The sequence below is a fragment of the Netta rufina genome, assembly GCF_964035555.1.
Source record: "Netta rufina genome assembly, chromosome: 3".
NCBI lineage: Eukaryota > Metazoa > Chordata > Aves > Anseriformes > Anatidae > Netta > Netta rufina.
Window position 1 is genome coordinate 38,971,646 of NC_140125.1, and position 22,189 is coordinate 38,993,834.

A 22,189-nucleotide genomic window follows, 5' to 3' on the forward strand; every position below is an offset into this window, starting at 1 on the left:
TCACTCTAGGCTGTCAGTTTTATTTAGATTCCATCCAGATTTTAAACTTATGCCTAGGCTTTGATTTATCTGGCTTGGTTCAATGCCCAGTGAAGTTAATGGAAAGTTCCTATTGACCTGAAACGAAGTTAGATTGAGGCATGTTTATGTGCCTAGCTTGATCTGACATCAAAATTCATTTTTCCATTAGGTTCTCCATATTTAAAGTGGGTTAGCAAACTGTCACAAAGTCCTGAATTGTTTTCTGAGCACAGAGATGTGAAAAAGAGCATTGCTCATGAAGTTCTGCTCCAGCTCTTATTGAAATGACCAGAAACTGTTTCATTTACTTCAGTGGAAGCTGAGCTGGAGCTGCGTATCAGTTACATTCATTCCAGGATTTATTCCAGAAAGTAAAAATCTAATATAAAAAACAGATGGTTTTGCCCTTTTTGGGTCTTTATTGAATTGGAGAGAAGGTAGGAGCTCGGTGCTGTTCACAACTGCATGAATTTCATGACATGCAATCTCGACTTAACTTTCCAGAGTTAGGTGAAACTCTCAGCTTACATCTTAAAAAAAAATAAAAAATAAAAATAAAAATAAAAATAAAAATAAAATAAAATAAAATAAAATAAAATAAAATAAAATAAAATAAAATAAAATAAAATAAAATAAAATAAAATAAAATAAAATAAAGTGTGAAGTAAGTTAACTGCTTTTAGCACTACAGAGAAAGGTAGAAAAATATAAATCCTAAAACCTCAAAAATAAGAAGGCCATGTCCACTCCCCTAAAATGACTTGGGGTGAAATGCTATGATTTTTAAATCAGCTTCATGGTTTGGAGGTCTGATTCACTTTTAAGTGCTTGGTATTGCTAATGCCTCTGTCTCACTATGCTGGATAACTTACTCCCTGTGCTTTGACTTTTCCCCAAGACTCTCAACAGAATCAGCACTCCCATCATGCCAGAAACTGTCAAAAAACAAACAAACAAACAAACAAAAAACACCCAAAATTTTAAAAGGGAGAAAGACATGTAGCATGTTGGAAAAATTAAGTTAATCATGACATAATATGGAAAGGGATAAAAAATTGCTGTTTAAACTAAAGCATTATAGTCTGCCTTGATTCCTGTATAAATCAAACTGTAAGATTTGTAACGTGTAACTGTAAGATGTGAGAAGATCTGCAAAAATGTGTAAGAATGCATGGGGTTGTTTTTTCTAGAGGGAAATCTGTTTCATGTGTAAAATGCAACACAGCTTAAGTAAACATTTATATCTGTGAATGCTTGTGCATGTATGGATAGCTATTTGAAATTCTAAGGCTCAGTCACTGGTACATAAAATATTACTGATCGCCCCATCTAATTCTGTGTATGATCTACTGCTCATCTGCTGTACCAAATTTCTTCAACATAGAAACTATTGCAACAGCAGCCTCATCATACGCTGCTCATAAAAATGTCTAAATACTTTATTGGCTCTACATACCTGGATGTCTAACACTGCGTTTTATTCATAACAAAATTGCTAGCAGTTTTCACAGGAAAGAATTTGTGGCACCACCTGTGCTCCATCCAGGCTGGATGCGGCTCTGGGCAGCCTGCTCTAGTGGTTGGCAACCCTGCCCAGAGCAGGGGCCTTGAAACTGGATGATCTTTAAGGTCCTTTTCAACCCAGGCCACTCTATGATTCCATGATTCTCTATGATTAACTCTGACCTAAACCTGCACCAAAATGGGGATTTAGCTGAAATAGTAATAGGTAAACAAGAAAACTTTTCTAAAACAAATCAGTATCTGATAATCCACATTCACAAGGCAAAACCCCCCTGGTCAACACGCCTATTAGGCCATGCTTACTTTGACAGGCAGACATGAATTCTTGATGTATTGCTCTTCTCAGGATGGGCTGTTAGGTTCTCTCTTCAACTGCTCTTGTCTTAAGCACCTTTTTTACATTCTTATTCAGAAGGTATTCATAAATACAGTATGGGAAGCCTCAATGTGGTGGTCTGATTCAAGTTAAATAGGCATCCCTACCTAAGCATGCTTCACCCCAGGTAAGTGCCCCAGGAAGCTGACTGGGGCTTGGGAAGGGTTCCTCTCTTTTCCTGTAGGACTAAGGGTGCTCGTGGTTCGTTGGTTAGGTTTGGGGGGTTGATTTTTATGGAGAATTCTACACTGTGGAGTAATGCTATTCTTGTTTTGTAAGTTTTTTGAGTCAATATTTTGGTTGCAAGGTTGCAAGGAAACTTTGGGAGAATTAGAAAAATTTTCTTTTTTTTTGTAGAATACCCACCAAATAAAAGCAGAACTCTGTAAAAACATTATAAGTTGTATTTATGTCAGCGAAACTATGATAACTTACCATTGTAAGGATGAAGAACAGCTGAACCATTCATGCACCGGAAAACTGTTAAAATTTCTCCCCACAACCTTCTCTTTTTTTTTAAGTGAACAAACTCATTCCTTAAGCTTTGCTTTAAATAGTTTTTGTTTGTTTGTTTGGTTGTTGTTGTTTTTTTTTTTTTTTTTTATCTGCCATCAGGACAAAGTTTTCCAACTAAGCCTTTAAAATGATCAAATAGAGCAGAATAATTACTTCCCCTGTTTAAAATATGACAGCCCAGTCCATTCAGCCTAGAATGACACTATTTAGTTGACTCAGATGCATTTTGTAAAATACTTTGTTCCACATACTTTTCTGCTGCACTACACTTTTCTGTTTATGCCAAACCTCTCCAGGTCACAAAGTTATGCTGATGGGTCTATAATTTCTGATGTTTCTGTGGAGCTGAACGGGTACCATTTCTCTTTTTCAGACCTTGCAGATCCATCCAAGAGATGGCATACCTGAGATGACTGCTAGAGGTTCATAGACTATTTTCAGTTAATTGCTTGAGTAAAATGAAAATTAAGAATGTCATGCTTCTTGTATACGACAAAATCAAGGAGAAATTGCAGATTATTATCTACTGTTTGATCCGGAACAGCCACTGCTCTACATAAAGGTGTTGTCTCAGATTAATAGGTATGAACAGATTTTACCTTGTTCTAATTTGTCCGGTACACATCTTCACAACTTGGCTCCGTGTATCAAACGGGGTAAGCATGCCAAGTAAGCACTTTACTGCTGCATACACAGCCCACACACGTTTTCCAAGTGTTACAATTATCTTTGTAATGAACATCTTCTAAACACAGTGCAAGACTGACTTCGTAGTAAGGTGGGGTAAACTGCAGATGCGTCATTGAGGAAAGCCTGGATGGTTGGAGTGTCATGACACATGAAGCAAGACTCAGGGGAATGGGTTGTTTGGCATCTCAAAGGAAGCTTCAGCTGGATGCTGGATGCAGGAAGGGAGATGGGCTGGGACTGGGCCAGGGGAGCATGGGGGCTGTGGGAGTCAGGCAGCGTGCAGCTGAAGCAAGAGGCAGGTGGCTGGGCCTTGCCCTTTCAGAAGATCCCTTTCCCTGTCCGAAGGTCCTAAAACAAAGAACAGGCTGTTCTAGCAGGGCTGTGGAGGAAAGCTCCCAGAGCCCCATCCTGAGCCAGTCACAATGTTAGGGCAGTGTAAGGTCTGACTCTGCACCTCTGTTTGCTTTGCACTTCTGCTGTCTGTCTCCAACTGGAGGTAGCCATTACACCTTGCTTAACTGTCTGATTACCCAGAATTGTCTTTGCACAGCTAATCCATGATAGTAGTATCATTTTATATCATCCTTTTGGAGGCTGTTTTAAGTTCCTTGTTATATCTGTATTTCTTTAAAACTTACCTGTCTAGCTTGAGAATTGAGAAGGGTGCTGATCAGGAATGTCCAACATAAAGATTTTTAGCGTCACAGCTAATGGCAAGGCTGCACCATGTGGTAGGCATCCAGCTGTGTCCCAGGGAGGTTTGAAGAGCCAGACAGAGCACTGTATTCCTACTTCTTGAGTGATAATTTTTTACTTACTGAGATACCCTGTTGCTGTGATGGCCTATTTTAACTCAAGGGTCAGCCAAATCAGACACATGTACAAAGAATCTTTTTAATTAAAAAAAAAAAATGCTGACCAGGGTTTTTATTTCTTTTTTTGCCATTTTTAGTAACAGAGATGATAAATAATCTGAACTTTACTCCTACAGATTAAATTTGTATGCTTTAAAATCTTCTTCACATTCCTTTAGAAATTCTTCTACCACTGATAGTCTTACCTTTTTAACTCTGGATATTCACATAATAGCAGGTTAGAAAGTCCTCCAATTACTTCCTCTGTTGTATGTCAAGGGCAAGCATTTCAGTATAGGTTAAAATGTGACAGTATTTAAAGACCAACTAAAATACCTATCTTCACTCAAAGAAAAATCAGCAAGTGGTTACAAACATATTTGTTATTAATGAAATGAAAATAAGAACAAACATTGACATGCACATTTTTGTTTATCTTTCATTCTGAGAACCTATTCAAAGCCACTTTTTAAGATGTTTCTCCTTTAATTATGTATGACAACTCATTACTAAAGCCAAAGACAGGTCTTGAAAGTGTTTACATGTATCTACTACCTCTGTGCGCATGGAGGTTGCCTGGGCTATCACGGTGCTTCACTGAACCAGGTCATACACCAGGTGAGGCAGTATCTAGGAGCAATTCAAAAAAATGAACACTTAACAAGTGATGAGAAGAGAGATTTGTAGAGCTCATCCTTCACTCTTAACCTGACTGTGCTTTCCCTTTATTTTTATAAGTTCAGTTGTCAGTTTCTCTGTTTCTCCACTGGCAAGATGCTCAATTCTGTAGTTAGTTTAACACTATGATAATGTTGTCGCTTTGTTAATAAATGGTAATGAAATTTTTAGGCAGCACTAGAGCAATGACTTAAAAGAGGGATTGGAATGAAGAAAATGACAGGTAACTGGAAGAAACTACATACAAAAAGAGGAAAATTATGGAAAATGTGATATTGCTATACCCCCCCCAAAAAAAACAAACTTAAAAAAATGTCTATTCTGCTCATTTTCTTGTAATACTGGAAAATTTCCTTTCTCTAAAATAAATGCTCACTTCTTTCTGGGCTGCAGCCTTTTGTCTATAAAACTGAAAATAATCCTATACCCAGTGCTTTTGCTGTGACTCATTTCATTCAGGGATCATGGCTTCTGTGTGTCAACTTGATTCTGCTTCGTTGTAATTCAAAGTCTGGGAGGAGGATCCTCTTCTGCTACAGTGTGCAGGGGGGCCTACTTTCTCATCCCCTCACATCAGCACACTCACTATTTGTAAACTTGGGGTTCTACTTGGATTTTCCACAGTTCATTTGATTTTTTCTGTCTAACAAATTCACGTCATTGTCAGAGTACTGGAAAATGACCTTATGAGTGTTATATAAGACCCCACATTTAGAAGAACATGTTAATGGGTCTTGATTAGTGACTGGTAAAACAGTTAAAGAAAATCAAGTTTAATCCTAAATAATTATCACATTGCCATAGGGATTAAAATTTGTCAGAATTCAAACTTGGTGAAATCTCTGCCACATTCATATCTAGGTGAATTGTTTAAGACTGGAAATGTACCTGAGTCATAGGTTTTGAATGCAGAGCTTTCAACACTCACTTTTGAATTCTCACTTTTTGAACCCTCACCTTCTTGAACAGATGGAAAGATGAAAGGGCAAGTTGGGATGCAAACTCCTATTCCTATTCATTCTTCAGAGTAACCACAATAGGTCAACTTCAGATTTCTTCAGCTCAGAACACACCACTCCCAAAGTTGTTTTCAAGTGCTGGAATGTACATCTGCACTTCCCATTTTCCCATTCAGCAAATTTCTCTTTGGCTTTTTGGTCTGTAGGGCTCATTTGTTGCTGTACAACTGTAAATACCCCTAGGGCAGTTTTCTATATGTCAGATATTTGCTTTCCACTAGAAGCTCGTTTCTGTCCTTTCAGGTATGCTCAGTGATGTTGTCTGATGAAGGTCATGACGAGATGATGATCACTGAGGATATTGGCAGGTTCTCCCTTTATAAGCACCACTTAACACCCTTCTTTTGCAAGTCAATTAATCTCCAGCTGTTTTATGGAAAAGATGTGTTTCTTTCAGAGACTTGGATGTTGTGTTGAATAAAAGAAAATAAAACTGAAGATAATAGTAAAGAGAATAAAGGATACATAAAGAAATATGTGAAACAGTAGCTTCTTAGGAGGGTAGTTGGAAAGGATGAAATGGGAAAGTAGTTGTACCTGTGGCAAAAAGCAGTCCAGGGCTGGTCACTCTAGATAAGCACTGAAAGTGATAGCATTATATTTATTTCTACAGCTAGATAGCAGAAAGCTCATGGCCTGGTAAGGGATAAATCTGCACTGCTCTAGGCATTCAGAATTCCCACTGAAGTGAATGCCTACAGCAGGAGTATTGCTCAGGTAAACACTATGCAAACTATGCTAAAGAAATACTTCTACCCAGTCAGACAAACTTAATCCTAATTTTACATTCACTATCCTGAAATTCTTCCACAACTGAAACTCCCAATACCTTCATTTGTTAAGAATGACATTTGAATAAAGCTGATCGCTTTTTCTCTGCAGTAGAACAACATTTTTCTTCAGCTATACGTGTTGTCTATACCAGTGCTGCTTATCTAAAGTTTTCTCTTTTTATGGCACCAGTGCACACTCCATGCTAATCTTTGGCAGCTTGTATCACTTGGAAATTGCAGAAATCTGACCGCCTGCTTTCCACCTCACCAAAAATCCTGCCTGTGAGCCAGACATATATAAGATGTGCCTCAAAGTAGACTGATTTAATCATTTGAATTACTGTTTTAATCATGATTTACTTTAGCAGATGGAAATTCCTGACTTGCATAGTTGATTTAATCTTCTTTTCCATTTCCACATTTTTGTTATTTCCCTCCAGAAAAGTTTGATTTTCATTGATTAATAATCTAGTCACTATTTGCACCAGAACGTAGTCTCTGCTTTATATTGGCTCTTCTTTTTGCTAATCACTAGTGTGTTCTAACACTGTTTGCTAACACTAATATGTTCTCTACATACATAAGCACTTATACAACATGACATGTATTTATTCATATTTCTTATGTTTATATTTTACTATCCTAAAAAAGGGTAACTGATATTTTTATAGTTGAATTCTTTTTTATTCCTGATTAGTGCTGCTGTGACCATGGGCAGCCCCATAGAACTGGCACAGAAATCCTCCTCAGTGCTTGCTTTATTTAGCCTTCACCTTTCCTTTCAGGATCACTCCTACACATCATTCAGCATTTATGCACTTTATTTTGCAGGTACAAATCAGACACATAAAAAGAAAGAAAGTGGTTGCATCTAGCAAGTCTGCAAGGGAACTGGTTGTATATGGACAACCACATGGTGTGTGGAATGCTACAGTTTAGGTGCAGGAGGTAAGTCTCATTTTCGGAAGTAAGTGGTGATTCAAAGGGTTGGATTTGCAGCTAAGATTTACATCTTGGTACTGCAGTATTGCTGTGTTCTTACAGACAAGAACAGTGCAGATAGTCTGTGGTTTGTTTGTACCACTAACAGACTATGACAGCGACGTCAAAATATTTTTATTTGGTAGGAAATTAGAGTTTACATAATAGAATTTTACTATATTTTGTGTAGTTATTTCCAGCTGTATTTCCAGCAATGGTCTTTCAGCCCATGGAAATGTTGTCTCTTCTAACCCTGCATCCCAATCAGACCTCTTGAAAGGTTGCATATAGAACACTTGCCATCATCTACAGGCAAGAAAGAATTGGCAGGAGGTGCTCCCTGTGAGAGGCACATAATTGAGGAGTTGGCACCTCACCCTGAACTGAAATAGCCTCATAGACATGCTGCAAATATTTTCCTATTGCCCAGACTTCTCAGCGGTGAGGGACTTGGCAGGGAGCTAAATCCTGTATGAAGGGTGATTATTTTGTGATCTGCTTAGTTAAGATCTAACCACCAAGCATACTTATTTTACTGGCAGCTGCTGGTGACCCTGCTGGTCATCTGCGAGGCTTGCCAGATTACTTTTGTAAGCAAGTCAGGGATACCTATAACTTTCAGACTGGTGCCTTTTTTTTGTGTAGGCAAAAAGATTTCTCGCAAATGAAATTTTGTTAACAGGTTGAGGCTATCAAATAATCAGCATACACCCTCAGGAAAAGGAAAAGGAAAGGGGAAAAGGAAAGGGGAAAAGGAAAGGGGAAAAGGAAAGGGAAAAAGGAAAGGGAAAAAGGAAAGGGAAAAAGGAAAAAGGTCCACATATCAAAGAGACAAAAAAAATAAAAATGTGTCAGTGACCATACTGTATTTCTACTGTACTCTGAACTGCAACACAAGGACATTGGAGATTGTTGTACAATTGTGATAGCAGAACTGACAATGCACTAGAAAGATAGACTTAAAAGACTTCAGAATATTTCCTGAGCAAGCAATTCTAGGGGGCCCTGCTTGAGCAAGTGTGTTTGCACCAGACGACCTCCAGAGGTCCCTTCCAACTTCAAACATGCTGTGATTCTGTGATGGTAAGGTAAGGCCAAACATCTACCATGCCATTTTGTGGACACATATTCATGGCAATGCTTAGAGTTGACAAGCAGCAGGCCAGTCACCAGCGCCATTCTTGCACACTTGCAAAAACCAAAATCCATGGAAGAGTTCATGATGCTTGCTGGTCAAGAATGAAATGGAAACAGCTCCTAAATCACAGTTTAATGGTACTAACAGGAAAAACAATTGCCAGAAACCGATCACCATATGTGGTACGTATGCGTTAAGTTTGGAGAATCCATGTGAGAGCAACAGCGATTTCACAGCTTTGCTCTCACTTCTTGTTAGCACCTTGCAGTCTTCTAAAACGCTTGCTAGAGTATGCAAGTACTTAATTCATAGCTACCCAACAAAAACCAGACAAGGTGTTTTCTCACTGTTGGCAGCACAATGTCACTGTAACGCTTTGCTAGCTGGAGTCTAAAATGACCTACTCATTTCCACACACAAAAATTAAAGACAAACCTACTCCTCCCAAGTAACTACTAACAAAGCCCCCAGAAGACGAACTTAACTACAGATCTACAGAGATAATAAGGCATTTTGGTGAGATTTGCACTGAAATCACATTCTGGGTGACCTTTAAGGGGCTGGAGCCCGAATCTTGAGTATTCTGTCCTATTTCAAAGTATTCTATTGTTTACTTTCCGAAAGATGCACAAATGAAATGAAATAAAACTAAAAAATTATAAAAAAAAAAAAAAAAGGAGGAGGAAAAAACAGGTTTCTATAGCCAGTTCCCCCTTTGAACAGGCAGAAGATACAGGATTCATGGAATCTGCTTTTACAGTGTCCTCCATCCCGACTGGTTGGCAGAATTAGAGTGCAAGCTACAACTCGCAGCTGGTATGGCAAGTGTCACACTGCTACAGACACTGCTGTCTGGTTAGCTGCCCTTTGGAAATCACAGACCACCGGAGAAATAGTGAGGCAAGAGAGCCATTAGTTTCCAGAACTGCCCTTTTTCTCAGCACGAACGCTTCAACAACCTTAAATTGCAACTCTTCAGATACACGGAGCATTTATGGTGCCTTCTGCAGGATCCAAAGAAGCGAGGATGAAGAAGCTGTGTTTTCTAGACCTCTATGCCAAAAATATTCTTAACCCTTTTCCTTATCCTAAAGCAATTTCCAAAGACAGGTTTGCAATGGTTTGAATGACATAATGTATCATAATGAGATACCATGCAAAGTCTGTAACATTACAGTAAATCAGTAGTGCACTTTCAGCATGTTTTAGTACATGGAGAATGCTTAATTGTCAGTAAACAGGCTACCTTGTTCCTCCTGTGAAGGGAATTTATTTATTAGTAGCTGGAAACTCCAGTTCAGCAGTGCCATTTGCCACTTTTTGCAAAAACAATAAGGTTACGCTATGGTGTTTCTTAAGATCTCTGGGATCAGATAGTCTTTCCTTATGCACAGGGAAAAGATCACCTGGTATTGCATTTCTATTTATCTGCTAGTGGCAAGCTGAATTTTTATTACAGCTTTATTGGAAATAAGCCCACAATAACAGTAAATCAGACAGCAGTTATAAATAAGAAGGAACAAGTGACATTTTCTATATATTAACATGAAGAAGCCATATTTCGTACCTTAATCATACTGTGCAGTACCATAATGTGACTGTTAATATGATTTTGAATCAAAAGTTTATCTTCTATATATGTTTAGGGGTTTTCTCTATTATTGATTGATTTTATTATTGTTTGATTATAATACCTGTTCTTTCTACGGTGTTCTTGGTTGTACCCATTTTATAAATGTAACATTTTCCACATGCAAATGTGCTTTCAGAGAGAGTTGTGTACTCCTCGATGCCCCACATCCCTGTTGACTCATCTTCTTGATAAAATGTTGTCTTACAACAACCTGGATATGCCTTAAGCTTAGGTATAATTGGGAGAATATATCATAACTCATAGTTGTCCAAATAAGACCAAGTTAAACCGATACTGTTTTATATATGAAATGTTCAATAAATTCCACATTCCCTGCCTAAATTTAACCAACACTGAAAGTCAAACAATTAAAAAGAGAAAATCTTCAGTAACTAGCTGTATAGCCCAAAATATTAAGTACTGGTGGTAAAACTTATGTATATGCAAGTGCACATAAACACAAAGTGGTTTGGAAAACTGTTTAAATGGTCTTCCAGGAAAAATAAATAAATAAATAATAAAAACAATGCTCTATTTGGTTTCTGAATTAATCAGCTCCTTCAATATAAGGGCTCCTGTGTTGAACTCTTGTCTTATTCTGCCCTGGTCAGACAGTAAATTATACAGTAAGTGTTACACACAACAGAGGGACAAGCCATGTCCTATCAATATACGTGTGCCACATTTAAAAAAGAAATAAGTTCTAACTCCAACCTGACCACCTTCTTTGGTAGCCTTGGACAGATCAACCAAATGGTTCTCATTTATCTACCCTGCCTGCTGTTGCAATGGAAAATAAGCACTTAGCAAGTGCTCAAGGACAGAAGCATGCACTTGTGCACTACACGCTTTTACTGTTGCTAGTGTTACCATTTCCTCCCTCAACTGAGCACTATCTCTTCATTATCAGTATAAAGGCAGGAATAAAGCCAGAGCCTATGGCACTTTATGGTAGAGCAGTCTTTATAAAACTTCATTTTACAGCTAGCATGTGAGAGGTGCACTTGTCAAAACCTCACTCATTAATCTATATATTCACCTCCAAACTAGCCTCATGACCTTGTCATATATAGAGATTTATACTGGAGAGGATTTTTAAACTAAAAAAGAGTAGGTTGAGATTAGATATTAAGAAGAAATTCTTCACTCAGAGGGTGGTGAGGCCCCGGCACAGGCTGCCCAGAGAAGCTGTGGATGCCCCATCCCTGGAGGGTCTCAAGACCAGGCTGGATGGGGCTTTGGGCAGCCTGGGCTGGTGGGAGGTGTCCCTGCCCATGGCAGGGGGGTGGAATTAGATGGGCTTCAAGGTCCCTTCCAATCCAAACTATTCCATGATTCTGTTAATTTAATTATTTTAATCAATAATAAGATGGCAATAGAACAGGGTTACATGCCAACTACTTAACAGCCATGAACACCTTTCATCGCACAGGCCCAGTTACACTGATGTGCTAGTGAACAGGAGTAAATGTATCAGAACAGTAAGCATTCATGGCAACCTGAAAATGGCATAAACTTAAAATCCTTACCTTTATGTCAGCAAAACCAATAAAAGAAAATCAATGGTCAGCAATGATTCCCTGTAAAATGGCCTAGTAACAGTGTTTAAGATGCCTGTGCTGAGACCCATTAGCCAGTAGAAAATGGCAACTGTGAGTTCTGGGAGTTTGCACATCAACTGAAACAGCTAACAATGCTGATATTTAATCATCATAACTATGATGAGGCAGAAAAAAAATGAAATCTCAACGTTTGTTTTCCCAATAAGACTTGGCAGACAAGCATGTAGTAAGTGCATTTGCAGGAAGTTCTTACGATTTGCTCTGAAAAACACCCTTAATGAATTGCGAACATCGCCAAGTTCAGTCTGTGTCTTTCAGTGCAAAGAGAGAGACAGAAAGGAAAGAAGTTTCTGGAGCTTCTCTACCACTTGAGAGCTAGTCTGGAAATGCCTGCTTAATTAGGTAGTTATTTGGCCATCACTTCAGTGGCGTCTGAAAAATATACTTGCTATTTACTGCAAATGAAAGGCATCAAGGCAAAAAATCATTCAATTTCACAAATGTTTGTCTTCATGAACCATGTAAGAAAGCAATCTTCACCAGCAACACCCACATGGAAAAGGCTGTCCTCAGTTTTTCCTTCAGTTTCTTGGCAAGATTTCAAACAAATTCTTCCAGGTCCCTTCAACACATCTGTTCCTGTTGTCCTAAAGCGGGTGAAGCAAGCACTCCTTATCAGCAGAGAACCCAAGTCTTCTGCTGGTGTTAGCCAGACACAGCAAACACCTGTACACCTCATGCAAGTTTTGCTAAATGAAATGCAGCCCCCACCCATAAAAGTTGATGAAAAATCAGTTTCTGATGAATTTCAGATGATAGCTTCTTCCATAAAAGCCTAAGTCCATGAGGAAGAGAATCACTTCAAAGCCAACTGCTCTTCACAACAAGGCACGTTTATAATCTTCACTAAAGAAAGATTTGGCCCTTATTTGTAAGGGCTGTCCTCATGCCTAATCAGATTGTCCATCCAGTTCTGCTGATGGGGATGTTTTTTAAACACCATTACTCTCAGAATTTTATTCTCAGTGTAGCAGCCCTATCCCAAACTAAGTTTTGCCATATCAAATGTAAGCAGCCATCGCCCTAATTCCACGTTACTCTGCCAGTGGTGGCAGACCTGATTTAGGAGGGTTTCACACTAACATCCATCTGCATTACTTCTAGTCCCCATGATCAATTTTAACTTCCCTTGCTCAAGCTTGCTTCTTTGTTTTTAAACCTATCTGTCCATAGATGCAGTGTAAAGAGTGCCTACGCATACAGCTGAACTTTGCCAGCTCAGTGCAGGTCAGAGGGCCTGGCACAAGGACCCTGCTGAAGCAGATCTTCTGAGACAAGGAAAAGTACCATGGGACTACAGGCAAATTCTACGAACTGAAGTCATTGTACTTCCCCTGAAGGCACTGGGAACAAAACTTTGTGATGTAAGCAATAAACAAAACTCCTTTAGCTAATCAAATGCTACCTGTGTACACTTGTGGTGGTAAAAAACAATATTCAAGCACATTCAGAAGTACTATCTTTACTTAATTTCAATACCATGGTTCGAACATTAGCACAGGAATTTGAGGTACTGAAATTCTCTCTGTACTTGCACCCTGAAAAAGCCTTTTTCTTCCCTGATACTAACCCTAAGAACTCTTACATTTACTTTCTTGTTATCTACAGAGTGTTCTGCTGTCTCTGACGATATAGTTTGCTCCTTCTCTTGGCTTACTGTCTGTCAATGAATAATGCATTTCTCATGCTGCAGACTCTTTCCATGGCTGGGAAACATATCGCTCTGTTAGGAAAATGTAGTGACATGCTTCATTGTGGTACTTTGTGCAGCTGCTTAATTCAGTCTATTGTTTATTAATCTTTGCACATCTCTCTTGTGTTTACTGATAATACAAAGGCACCACTCATTCTGCCCCGGAATTTGTGACAATAAGATGGGCAGAGGGTCCTGCACTAAGTGACTCTGGGCAGGGCAAGGCCAGTACAGAACCGGAGTATCTGTGCTCTAAGTGAGGCAGCATGGAGAGATGGGCTGACTGCAGGAAGATATACCAGAACAAGTACGTAGGTGGAACAGACAATCTGAAACCTGTACATCTCTTATTTTGCTTAATATTGGTGCAAGTCTGGGCCACTCTCAAGAAAAACTCAATGCAAAGAGGTCAGCGTCATCCCTGCATATAAGGCATAAAGTCTTTCTTGCTCTGCTTCTTATAAGGAACACAGTAAGCCTAAGAAGGGGGAGAAAAATACAAATAAAATAACCCTAGTGTCTTTTAGTGGCATCCCAAATGAAAAGCCTGGATTGTCCTTTCTCTAGCTTATGCAGTAAAAACAGGATAACAAACGGGAAGGCTGGGAACAATGCGAGGACACCCTGAGACAACAAGGACCCTTCATAGGTTACTGTTTTCATCCCACCGGCTGCTACAAGCCCATAACATTTTTATAGCTATTCCCTCTTTTTCTCTCAATAATCTGCATCAAAACATGGTTCTTTCTTAGCTCACTAATAGCTCTAACATGCAGAAACAGCATGGAGAATATAGGAATTCAGTAGTACTGAGAAAAATTCTAATCCAACTAAATCTGGCAGCACAAATCTCTTACATAACCTGTGAACTGGAGGACAGTCTGATCATCTGGGAACATTAATGTGTTCTTCTTACTACATTAAACAAAAATGGCAAATTTCCATAACAGATTTTCTTTTGCTTTTCGACACATAATGTTGCAGGAAAAGAATCACATGCTAATGAGAAATTTCTAAGATCAACAAAACATGTGTTTGTATGACAATTCCATTATACCAGAGCTGTATATAAATTTAAAAGTTAACTTTAAGTTAATTTACCAAAATTGCTTTGAAATGTAGTGCAGCTCAGAAGCACAGGACAGGGCTTGTGGTCTTTATTTATAGTAGAAGCTCTCCAAAACAACACTTTCTGAAGAAAATGGGCATTTCTGAAGCTGACTGCTACATCAACAAATTTTACACAGACTTCAGGAACTGGGCCTCTCACGAGACTAAAAAGGGTTCAGAGGTACAGATGGAAGATCCTAAGCACAGACAAACCACTAGCACAGCAAGCCACGGTTTGTATCCACTGTAAACACCCTCCCTGGAAAAAAACAAAACAACAACAACAACAAAATAACAACAACAAGCCAGTTCACCTCCTTTTTTTTCACCTGAGATACATTATAACACACAAAAGCAGCTGCTCAGTAAATGGGATACAAGAGCATAAAAGCTCTATTCACAAAATAATTGTCAACAAAGGATTATATTTTTTACATCTGTTACAAAGTGAGGTAAGAGTTCGTTCAGTGCCAGTATTTCACTGTGCAATAACCATTGAATTGATACGCTGCACTCACAAATTACAAACAGCCAAACTTTTGAAATAAAGATATTAGAAAATGTTAGGACAACAAGAAAAGCATTTTTACAGAATGGCAAAACTAATCTTATGGGATGCATCCGCAAAGGGTGAAGAGTTGAGAATACCAGAGAATCTGCCACCTGAAATCACCTTAAACAAGACTTACAGAAGTCTGAAGGTGAAGGATAAGTTGGAAAAATGTTTAGTATCTTCTAACTCAATTAAGAGAGAAGAAACAAAATAAAATGTACCAGAAAAAAAAAAGAATGGATGATCTAAAAAATACGGGAAGTCCTATCAAAGACTTACAGAGAAGCTTAGAAATCGTAAACCCCACCTTATTTGTGATTTTTAGATTTCTTTTCATCAAGATGGGACTTCTTGCAATTGTTTTTAAATGCTACTTCCTACATCAAAAATTGCCTTGCAGCTATAAACCCCAGTTAATGTTTTCGGATGGTTAGAATTACTTGGTTTGCAACTGTTACTCCTAATATTCTTCATACATTTAACGTGATACTGCCAGTGCAATAAGGGATACCAGTTACACAAAGAGTACCTTACAATGGTAGAGGACAGAAAAAAAAGTCAGAAAATACGTATTTTCAAGCCAGGTCCTTCAATGCCTTACAATAAAACCAGCATACAGTAACTGAATTCTGTTAACTCTTCCCTCACTACAAACTATTGTCTCCATCACGACAAAGGAAAGACTTTCTCCAAAACATACACTTCACATTAACTACGGTTTTATTTGTGCTCTGTGGCTGTTGTCAGGGTCTGTGTGTTACAGAAGTGTTTCTACGTAGGACAGTGATCCGTATGTGTACTTGGCTGTCATGGTGACCTTGTGATTTGTTTGTCAGGTGGTTAAAATACTTTTAAAATTGTATCACTCTTCTGAATTACACCTCTTTGTCCGTTTAAGTTAGTGAACAGGCACAATGATTTACGCACACATACATGCATTTTTTGCTAAATCCAAAGACAATCAACATGAAAACAAACTTGGCCCCATTTTTTGCATCAGTTTTGCATCACGCCTTCTTTTTCATTCTTATGATAGTATAGCTTAAGACATAAAGGTGCACAAGAACAGCTTAAAAAAACAACCTTTCTTAGGGCTGCTACACTTTATTGAGCTGTTTTGGGACTAAAACAAGCAACCAGGTAAGGATATGGAACCATACACTCTGCCAACAAGTACTTGCTACGAAACCTGAAGCCCTTTATATTTTTCTTCCATCTCTACAAAGAATGTGCCATAGAGATGTGCAGTAACATTAGAATTCCTTGATTTGCTTGGAAACAAGCAGACTCCACTATGCAGAAATAAAGCTGCAGGCTGCCAGCTAATCCCCAAACCTTTGCTGAATTGTTCATGTAGGTGACACTTGAGAGATGAAAGGTAGCAGCATTCCTCTTCTTTTGGAAGACCCACATCATTCCATCCTCCTGACAAAGCTCCTCAGTAAACAAAAGAATTACCATTTTAGTAATTGCAGGATGTCAATATATTCGGAGAAGACATTTCTGAATGCTCACGAATGGGAAGTTAAGGATGACAGGAAACGTCAAGCAACCTCTTTTTGAAGACTACTTACAGCACAACCACAGCACAGCACAAGCTAGGAGCAAAGAGAGAAACTTTATCAACCAGTACTCTTTCTTTATTTTCTCCCACTAACATACAGAAAGAACAGTGGTTGTTCAGTCTCCATTAGTCATGCGTTAGAAAAGAGAACAAAAGGAAACCTAAAGCAGAACATCTATTCATAGGGAAATTCCCATTGAGTTTTTCTGTTATGATTGAAAGAAACTTTCAGAACCATAAGAGATTGACAAGAAGGGACGGCAAGAGTAGTAAACACTTAAATAGGTCTAATTAAAACTCCATCAAGAATTAGAGTAATATTCTTTTCCTATAAACTGTATGCACAGTAAACAGTTATTACTCCTCATAACAGAAACTGCTTTCTTATGTAGAAATGAACAGAAGGACAAAAGAAATGCAAAGTCACACTCAGCCTCACATGTTCACAGCTGTTTGCTTCAAGTCTTATCTCAAACAAATGCTGAGAAGGCAGCCAGTTTTGATCTTTCAAATTTGACATGTGTATAAACAATTACATCATGGAATTCAAGAGTCAGTTTACAAGCAAGGGTGTAAAAGCCAGACTAATTTAGGAAATAAGGAGACCGAGACCTAGAATTAGAAATTGATGCTCATTATTTTATTGCCTTGGGCCACCAAATGCTGTATGTAGAACTCCTTAGGGGTTGCCAGAAGAATAGCTCACCAGCCCTATTGCAAAAGCACGAACTGGCAGAGTAATGCACTGCATTTTAGTAGCTTAACAATCTGCAATATAAAGAACCCTACTGTTTCAACAGAACAATTGAATCAAACTCTGAAAAGCAGCACTTCAAAGTACAGGACATAATAGGGATGAGAGGAATTATAAATACGCATAACTAAACGAAGATACTACTTCCACGAGGTAAAATAAGCTTATATTTATGCATCTATAAAGCATTACTACCAGACAAGCAAAAGACTGGAGATGCAGCAACAGAACAATGCATTAATCTCAAGGATGTTGGTAACATAGTTTCAACCTGTCACTTTGAACTGTAGCAGTTGCTGCAAACCATTACTTAAGTATCAATTAACATTAGTGCTAAAACAACAAAAATCAAATATCATGTACATTTCTATACAAACAATCAGGCAGTCTCTCTCTCCCCTCTCATTCCATGCAAGTGTATTATCTTCCAGAAGGTGATATCCACAGATGATTTCAGAGAAAGGTTAACGTACAAAGATGCCTTAGTTAAAGTCCATGAAAAGACTGATCAATATAATTAGACAGAGGTTTGCTTGTAGTTCTTCGTGTCCAAGACCTTCTTGCCACACATTGAGCAGATGCCTATAAGCACACAAAAGGTGTGTAAATCATTCCAAAATCATTAAGTCTTTTTCTTCAGAAACATAGCCTCTATGTTTTTGTAAAGATAATTTTCAACTAAATGTTAAATGAGAGCTCATTGACAATCTGCATGCGCACCCCCTCACCAGATATTGCTAATTCAGAAGCAGTAATATGATTTCTAACACAAATTAGTATTTGCAGCATATGTGTAACACTTCCACTTGAAAAATAAGCTCTATTTTGAGAGCATTATGATTCATAACAGCACCTGAAGCCTCCATAATTTGCTTGAATACTGGAGGGCAGCCAGGAAAGGCTCCCATCTGGCAAACAATTAAAAAATGGTGTGTTATTAAACTCTGTAAATCCTGTAGTCTGAGAGAAGTAGCTAAGCTAAGGAAATATAAGCACCAGCAAACTGCTAAATGGAAGATTAACAGGTGGGGAACTTTAGGCAATTGAGAAAGTTGAGTACGATTTCATAGAATTAAACTATTTAGAGTAGCAGAAGAGAGAACTAATGGACACTAACAATGCGAGAGAGTTGAAGTGAAGATGACCACTGTTGACATAGAAGACTTTGACCTAAACCCAAAGAGTGGCAAGACAGAAGACAGGAGCAGCAAAAAGTACACAAGTTTGGCAGGGGCAAAGGAGGTAGTTTCTCAGTGTTTCCCTCTTTTTCTAAAACGGAAAGGTGCCAAGTCTGTCCTGTAAGACCACATCTCCTTTTACAAGACTGTTCATCAGCAGACAAAAAAAAATTGTGACAACTATTTCTGTTGCCTCTCTCCAAATCACGGGCTTTTACATACTGACATCATGTGACTGGACACACATTTGAGAGCCCACTAGGAAAGAAAACAGCGGCGAACTTGCCAGGAGATTTGTTCTGGAGTTCAAAATCCAGTCCACCCACTGTTCACTCCAGGTCTAAACTGAGGAGTAATTAACTTTATGTCTCTGAATTTCAGAGCTACACAACAGTTGAAGCACCACGCAGTAATACTGCACCTGCTTCAAGAAACATGCCATAACCTCATTCAATGGTCAGAACTAGAACCTAAAGCACATGAAGATTAAGTTCTGGCTTTTAAGAGGTTTCTACCTGGAAAGATACACAAGCAGGCAAAGATGAAATCCTGAAGGCCACCCAAAACAATGATAAGTTTAAGAGCAAGGTTCTACCATATGGGATTTAGGCAGCCATCTGGTGAGCATCTAGCAACTAGAAAAGGCAATGCTCCTACAGCAGACTGCTAAACCACTGATTCAGTGACACTGTGCACAGTTACAGAACTATTAACGTCATTCCCTAAACAAAACTTACTACTGGTTAGGTGCTGCTCTACAGCCAGCAATTGGTTCAACCCCTGTCTGTGGGGGTTCTTCAGTATTAATACTGTAACTGAGTTCACGTTGTTCTTTTTTCCCCCTCAGAGAATTAAAAGTTTGAGCCCTTTTGCTTATCTACTCAAACCCAGGTGACTGGTAAAATTTTATAACCTTAAGGCTCTACATGAAACTTGGTTGAAATTGATTTTTTTTTGTTCTTGAGGGAACTTCTGAACAATTTTTTTGTCTTTTAATAGTGAAGGCTTTTAATGAATACATGAGAAAGAGAGCTTCTAGGCATATGAAGAATTTCAGCACATTCATACATTAACTCATAAGTACAGAAAGATTTTATATATTATGTACTGCTATGTCTTGCTTTCTAGGGACACTGATTAAATTCTTATTTTTCATTTTTATCTTAAGCTAACCTTGACTTTCAATGCATGAAGTATATTCACAATTGGGCCACAGACTCCCTTTTGAGAAACGAAGCTCTCAATTGCTTATGTTAAGCTACTGAATGAATAAGGATACAATGAGGAGCAAAGACATCCATAAGCATAATTTATCTTCAGATACAGTTTTTTTAATTACTTTTACACCCCAGTTTATTTTTCCTATTTACTCCCCAAGTATACTATTTTTGTTAAGCTAGTCTATTTCTTGAACAAGACTGGATTATTTTTTAAACCAGTACTTCAAGTTTTGGACTTAGCTATTGCAAGAAAGGTATAGTGGAGAAGGGGGCAAAAAGAGAACTGCAACAAACAAATGAATTTCCTTTTTTCTTTTCATACCAAGAAAAAAAATCAAACTTGCTAGATGACAGTTTTCAATACAATTGCCAAGATTAAGCTTACTTTTCATCTATCCAATTCTACTGCTTTAGATACCAGAAATATTTTAAAAGAAGTTGAATCATAGAATGACTTATGTTGAAAAAGATCTTCAGCAGTCTGTAGTCCAGTCCCCATCCCACTCAAAACACAGCCAACTTGGATGAGGCTGCATGGGACCTTTCAAGTCAAACTCTGAATGCTTCCAGTACAGATTCCCTGAGGTCTACGGATCTCTGTTATTACAATATTTGACCACCCTCGTGGTGTAAATTAGTTTCCTTGTATGTAATTAGAGTATCCTGCACTTTAACATGTGTCCATTGTCTCCTATTTAATTATTGTGCAACCCAGAGACAACTCTGACTTCAACTTCTCTACAGCTTCCTATGACTAGTTAAAGACAGCAATTAAATCTCATCTCAGCCTTCCCTTTTTAAGGCCAAATTCAAGGGTTCTGCATGCTCTCTAATTTCAAACCAAACTGTGTTAATATGGTATTCAGTGAAACTCACCTTTTTTATAGGCACATCCTTGACAATAGTGAGACCCTGGCTGATGGACGGAACTCTTACAAATCCGACATATTGCAAATTTGTTCTTCCCATACGGATCAAACCTGGGAAATAAGGAAATGTACTTTATGAACATTGAAATAAAGGTACTTCCTCTGCCTCATTCTAAAAAGTCTAAACCAGAAGACATGGACGGAAACTCCAGCAAAAAATATGATTAAAAAAAGGAACATACAAAGGTCATTTCTAATAGGATACACAAACTCTACAGAAAAACGCCCTCCTTCGCTAGTAAGAGAGATTTCTTGCATTATGAAGACCAAATTATTAAAAACAGAACTAAAAACGTATCTTTTTACTAAAATACAAGGTTATTTTGAACTTAAAATATCTTCCAGCAGTGCCCCTTTGCATAATGTAACAGAACTCTCCCAGACATTAAAGAAATGCTCAAGAGATCGTATAGGCAATCTTAGCATGGAAAACAAACCTTTTCAGCTCCTCTCTTAACATAAACATCAAACCCTAGCAGTTTTAGGGAAGACCGGAGCAATGCAGCTGCCTAGGCTCTGATTCAGTTGAAAGCACTCAAGAAATACGCATGGATGTAACTTGTACCAAATCATAACATGCCATAACCCACACAAAGAATTTTTAAAATGAGTATTTGGGGTGAGTTTTGATAAGTTACCAAGCTTTACAGAAACCAGGTGTCAGCTGCAGAAAACTGACGCTTTAGCTAAAGTCTGGCTTAAATACTGACCTTGCCTTCTTTGAGGTCAACGCCTTGTTTTCGTTTAGCTTTCGGCCACCGCTCTCTACAAAAGGAACAGAACCACAAAGCAGTCAATTTCCCAGTCCCAGGGATACGTGGGAGAGGCTCAGCTTGCAGCTTTTACACAAGGAAGTCACAGAGATAAAGCACATAGAGGCACAGGACACCAGGCCCAGCACCCTTGTATACGAGGGGGAAAGCTGGATATGTTCAATATTGAAAAGGTCAGGGCAAACAAATCCCCCGTGGATTAAATTATCAGCGAAGGGAACTCCAGGAGTGGGGAGTTAACCTAATAAACTACCATAAGTTTTAGCCTTAGGACTGTAAGGTGGCTACTAGGGCAGGGAGCCGGCCCCGAGCGATGGAAGCGTTGATGCCGAGCGCAGCACCTGTGGTGTTTCTCGCCCCGTCCTTCCACGTATCGGGAGTGATCACGGTGCCGAGCTTCCTCTCACCTACGGAAGGAAACGTTAGGAAGGAGAAAGGTTAAAACAGCGCCGAGACACCCGTGGGGGGACCGAGAGGGATGGGGGGGAGCGGGGACTCACACTTCTCGCACACCATGGCTGCCCCTCACAACACCCGCCGCCTTCCGGGCCCGCCCCGGAGCTGACGAGCTGCTCTCGCCGCCGTTTCCC

The 22,189-nt window shown here is 38.8% G+C and overlaps 1 protein-coding gene across 1 annotated transcript; it reads right to left on the minus strand.

Moving 5' to 3' along the window:
• Window positions 1-16,528: 16,528 nt before the first annotated feature.
• Window positions 16,529-22,154, minus strand: CRIPT (CXXC repeat containing interactor of PDZ3 domain). Its single transcript, XM_084285014.1, has 5 exons — window positions 22,100-22,154; window positions 21,941-22,006; window positions 21,537-21,591; window positions 20,774-20,877; window positions 16,529-18,081 (listed from the first exon to the last, which is right to left on the minus strand). The coding sequence occupies exons 1-5, from the start codon at window positions 22,113-22,115 to the stop codon at window positions 18,017-18,019; spliced, it is 306 nt and encodes a 101-aa protein (XP_084141140.1). The 5' UTR covers window positions 22,116-22,154; the 3' UTR covers window positions 16,529-18,016.
• Window positions 22,155-22,189: the final 35 nt, after the last annotated feature.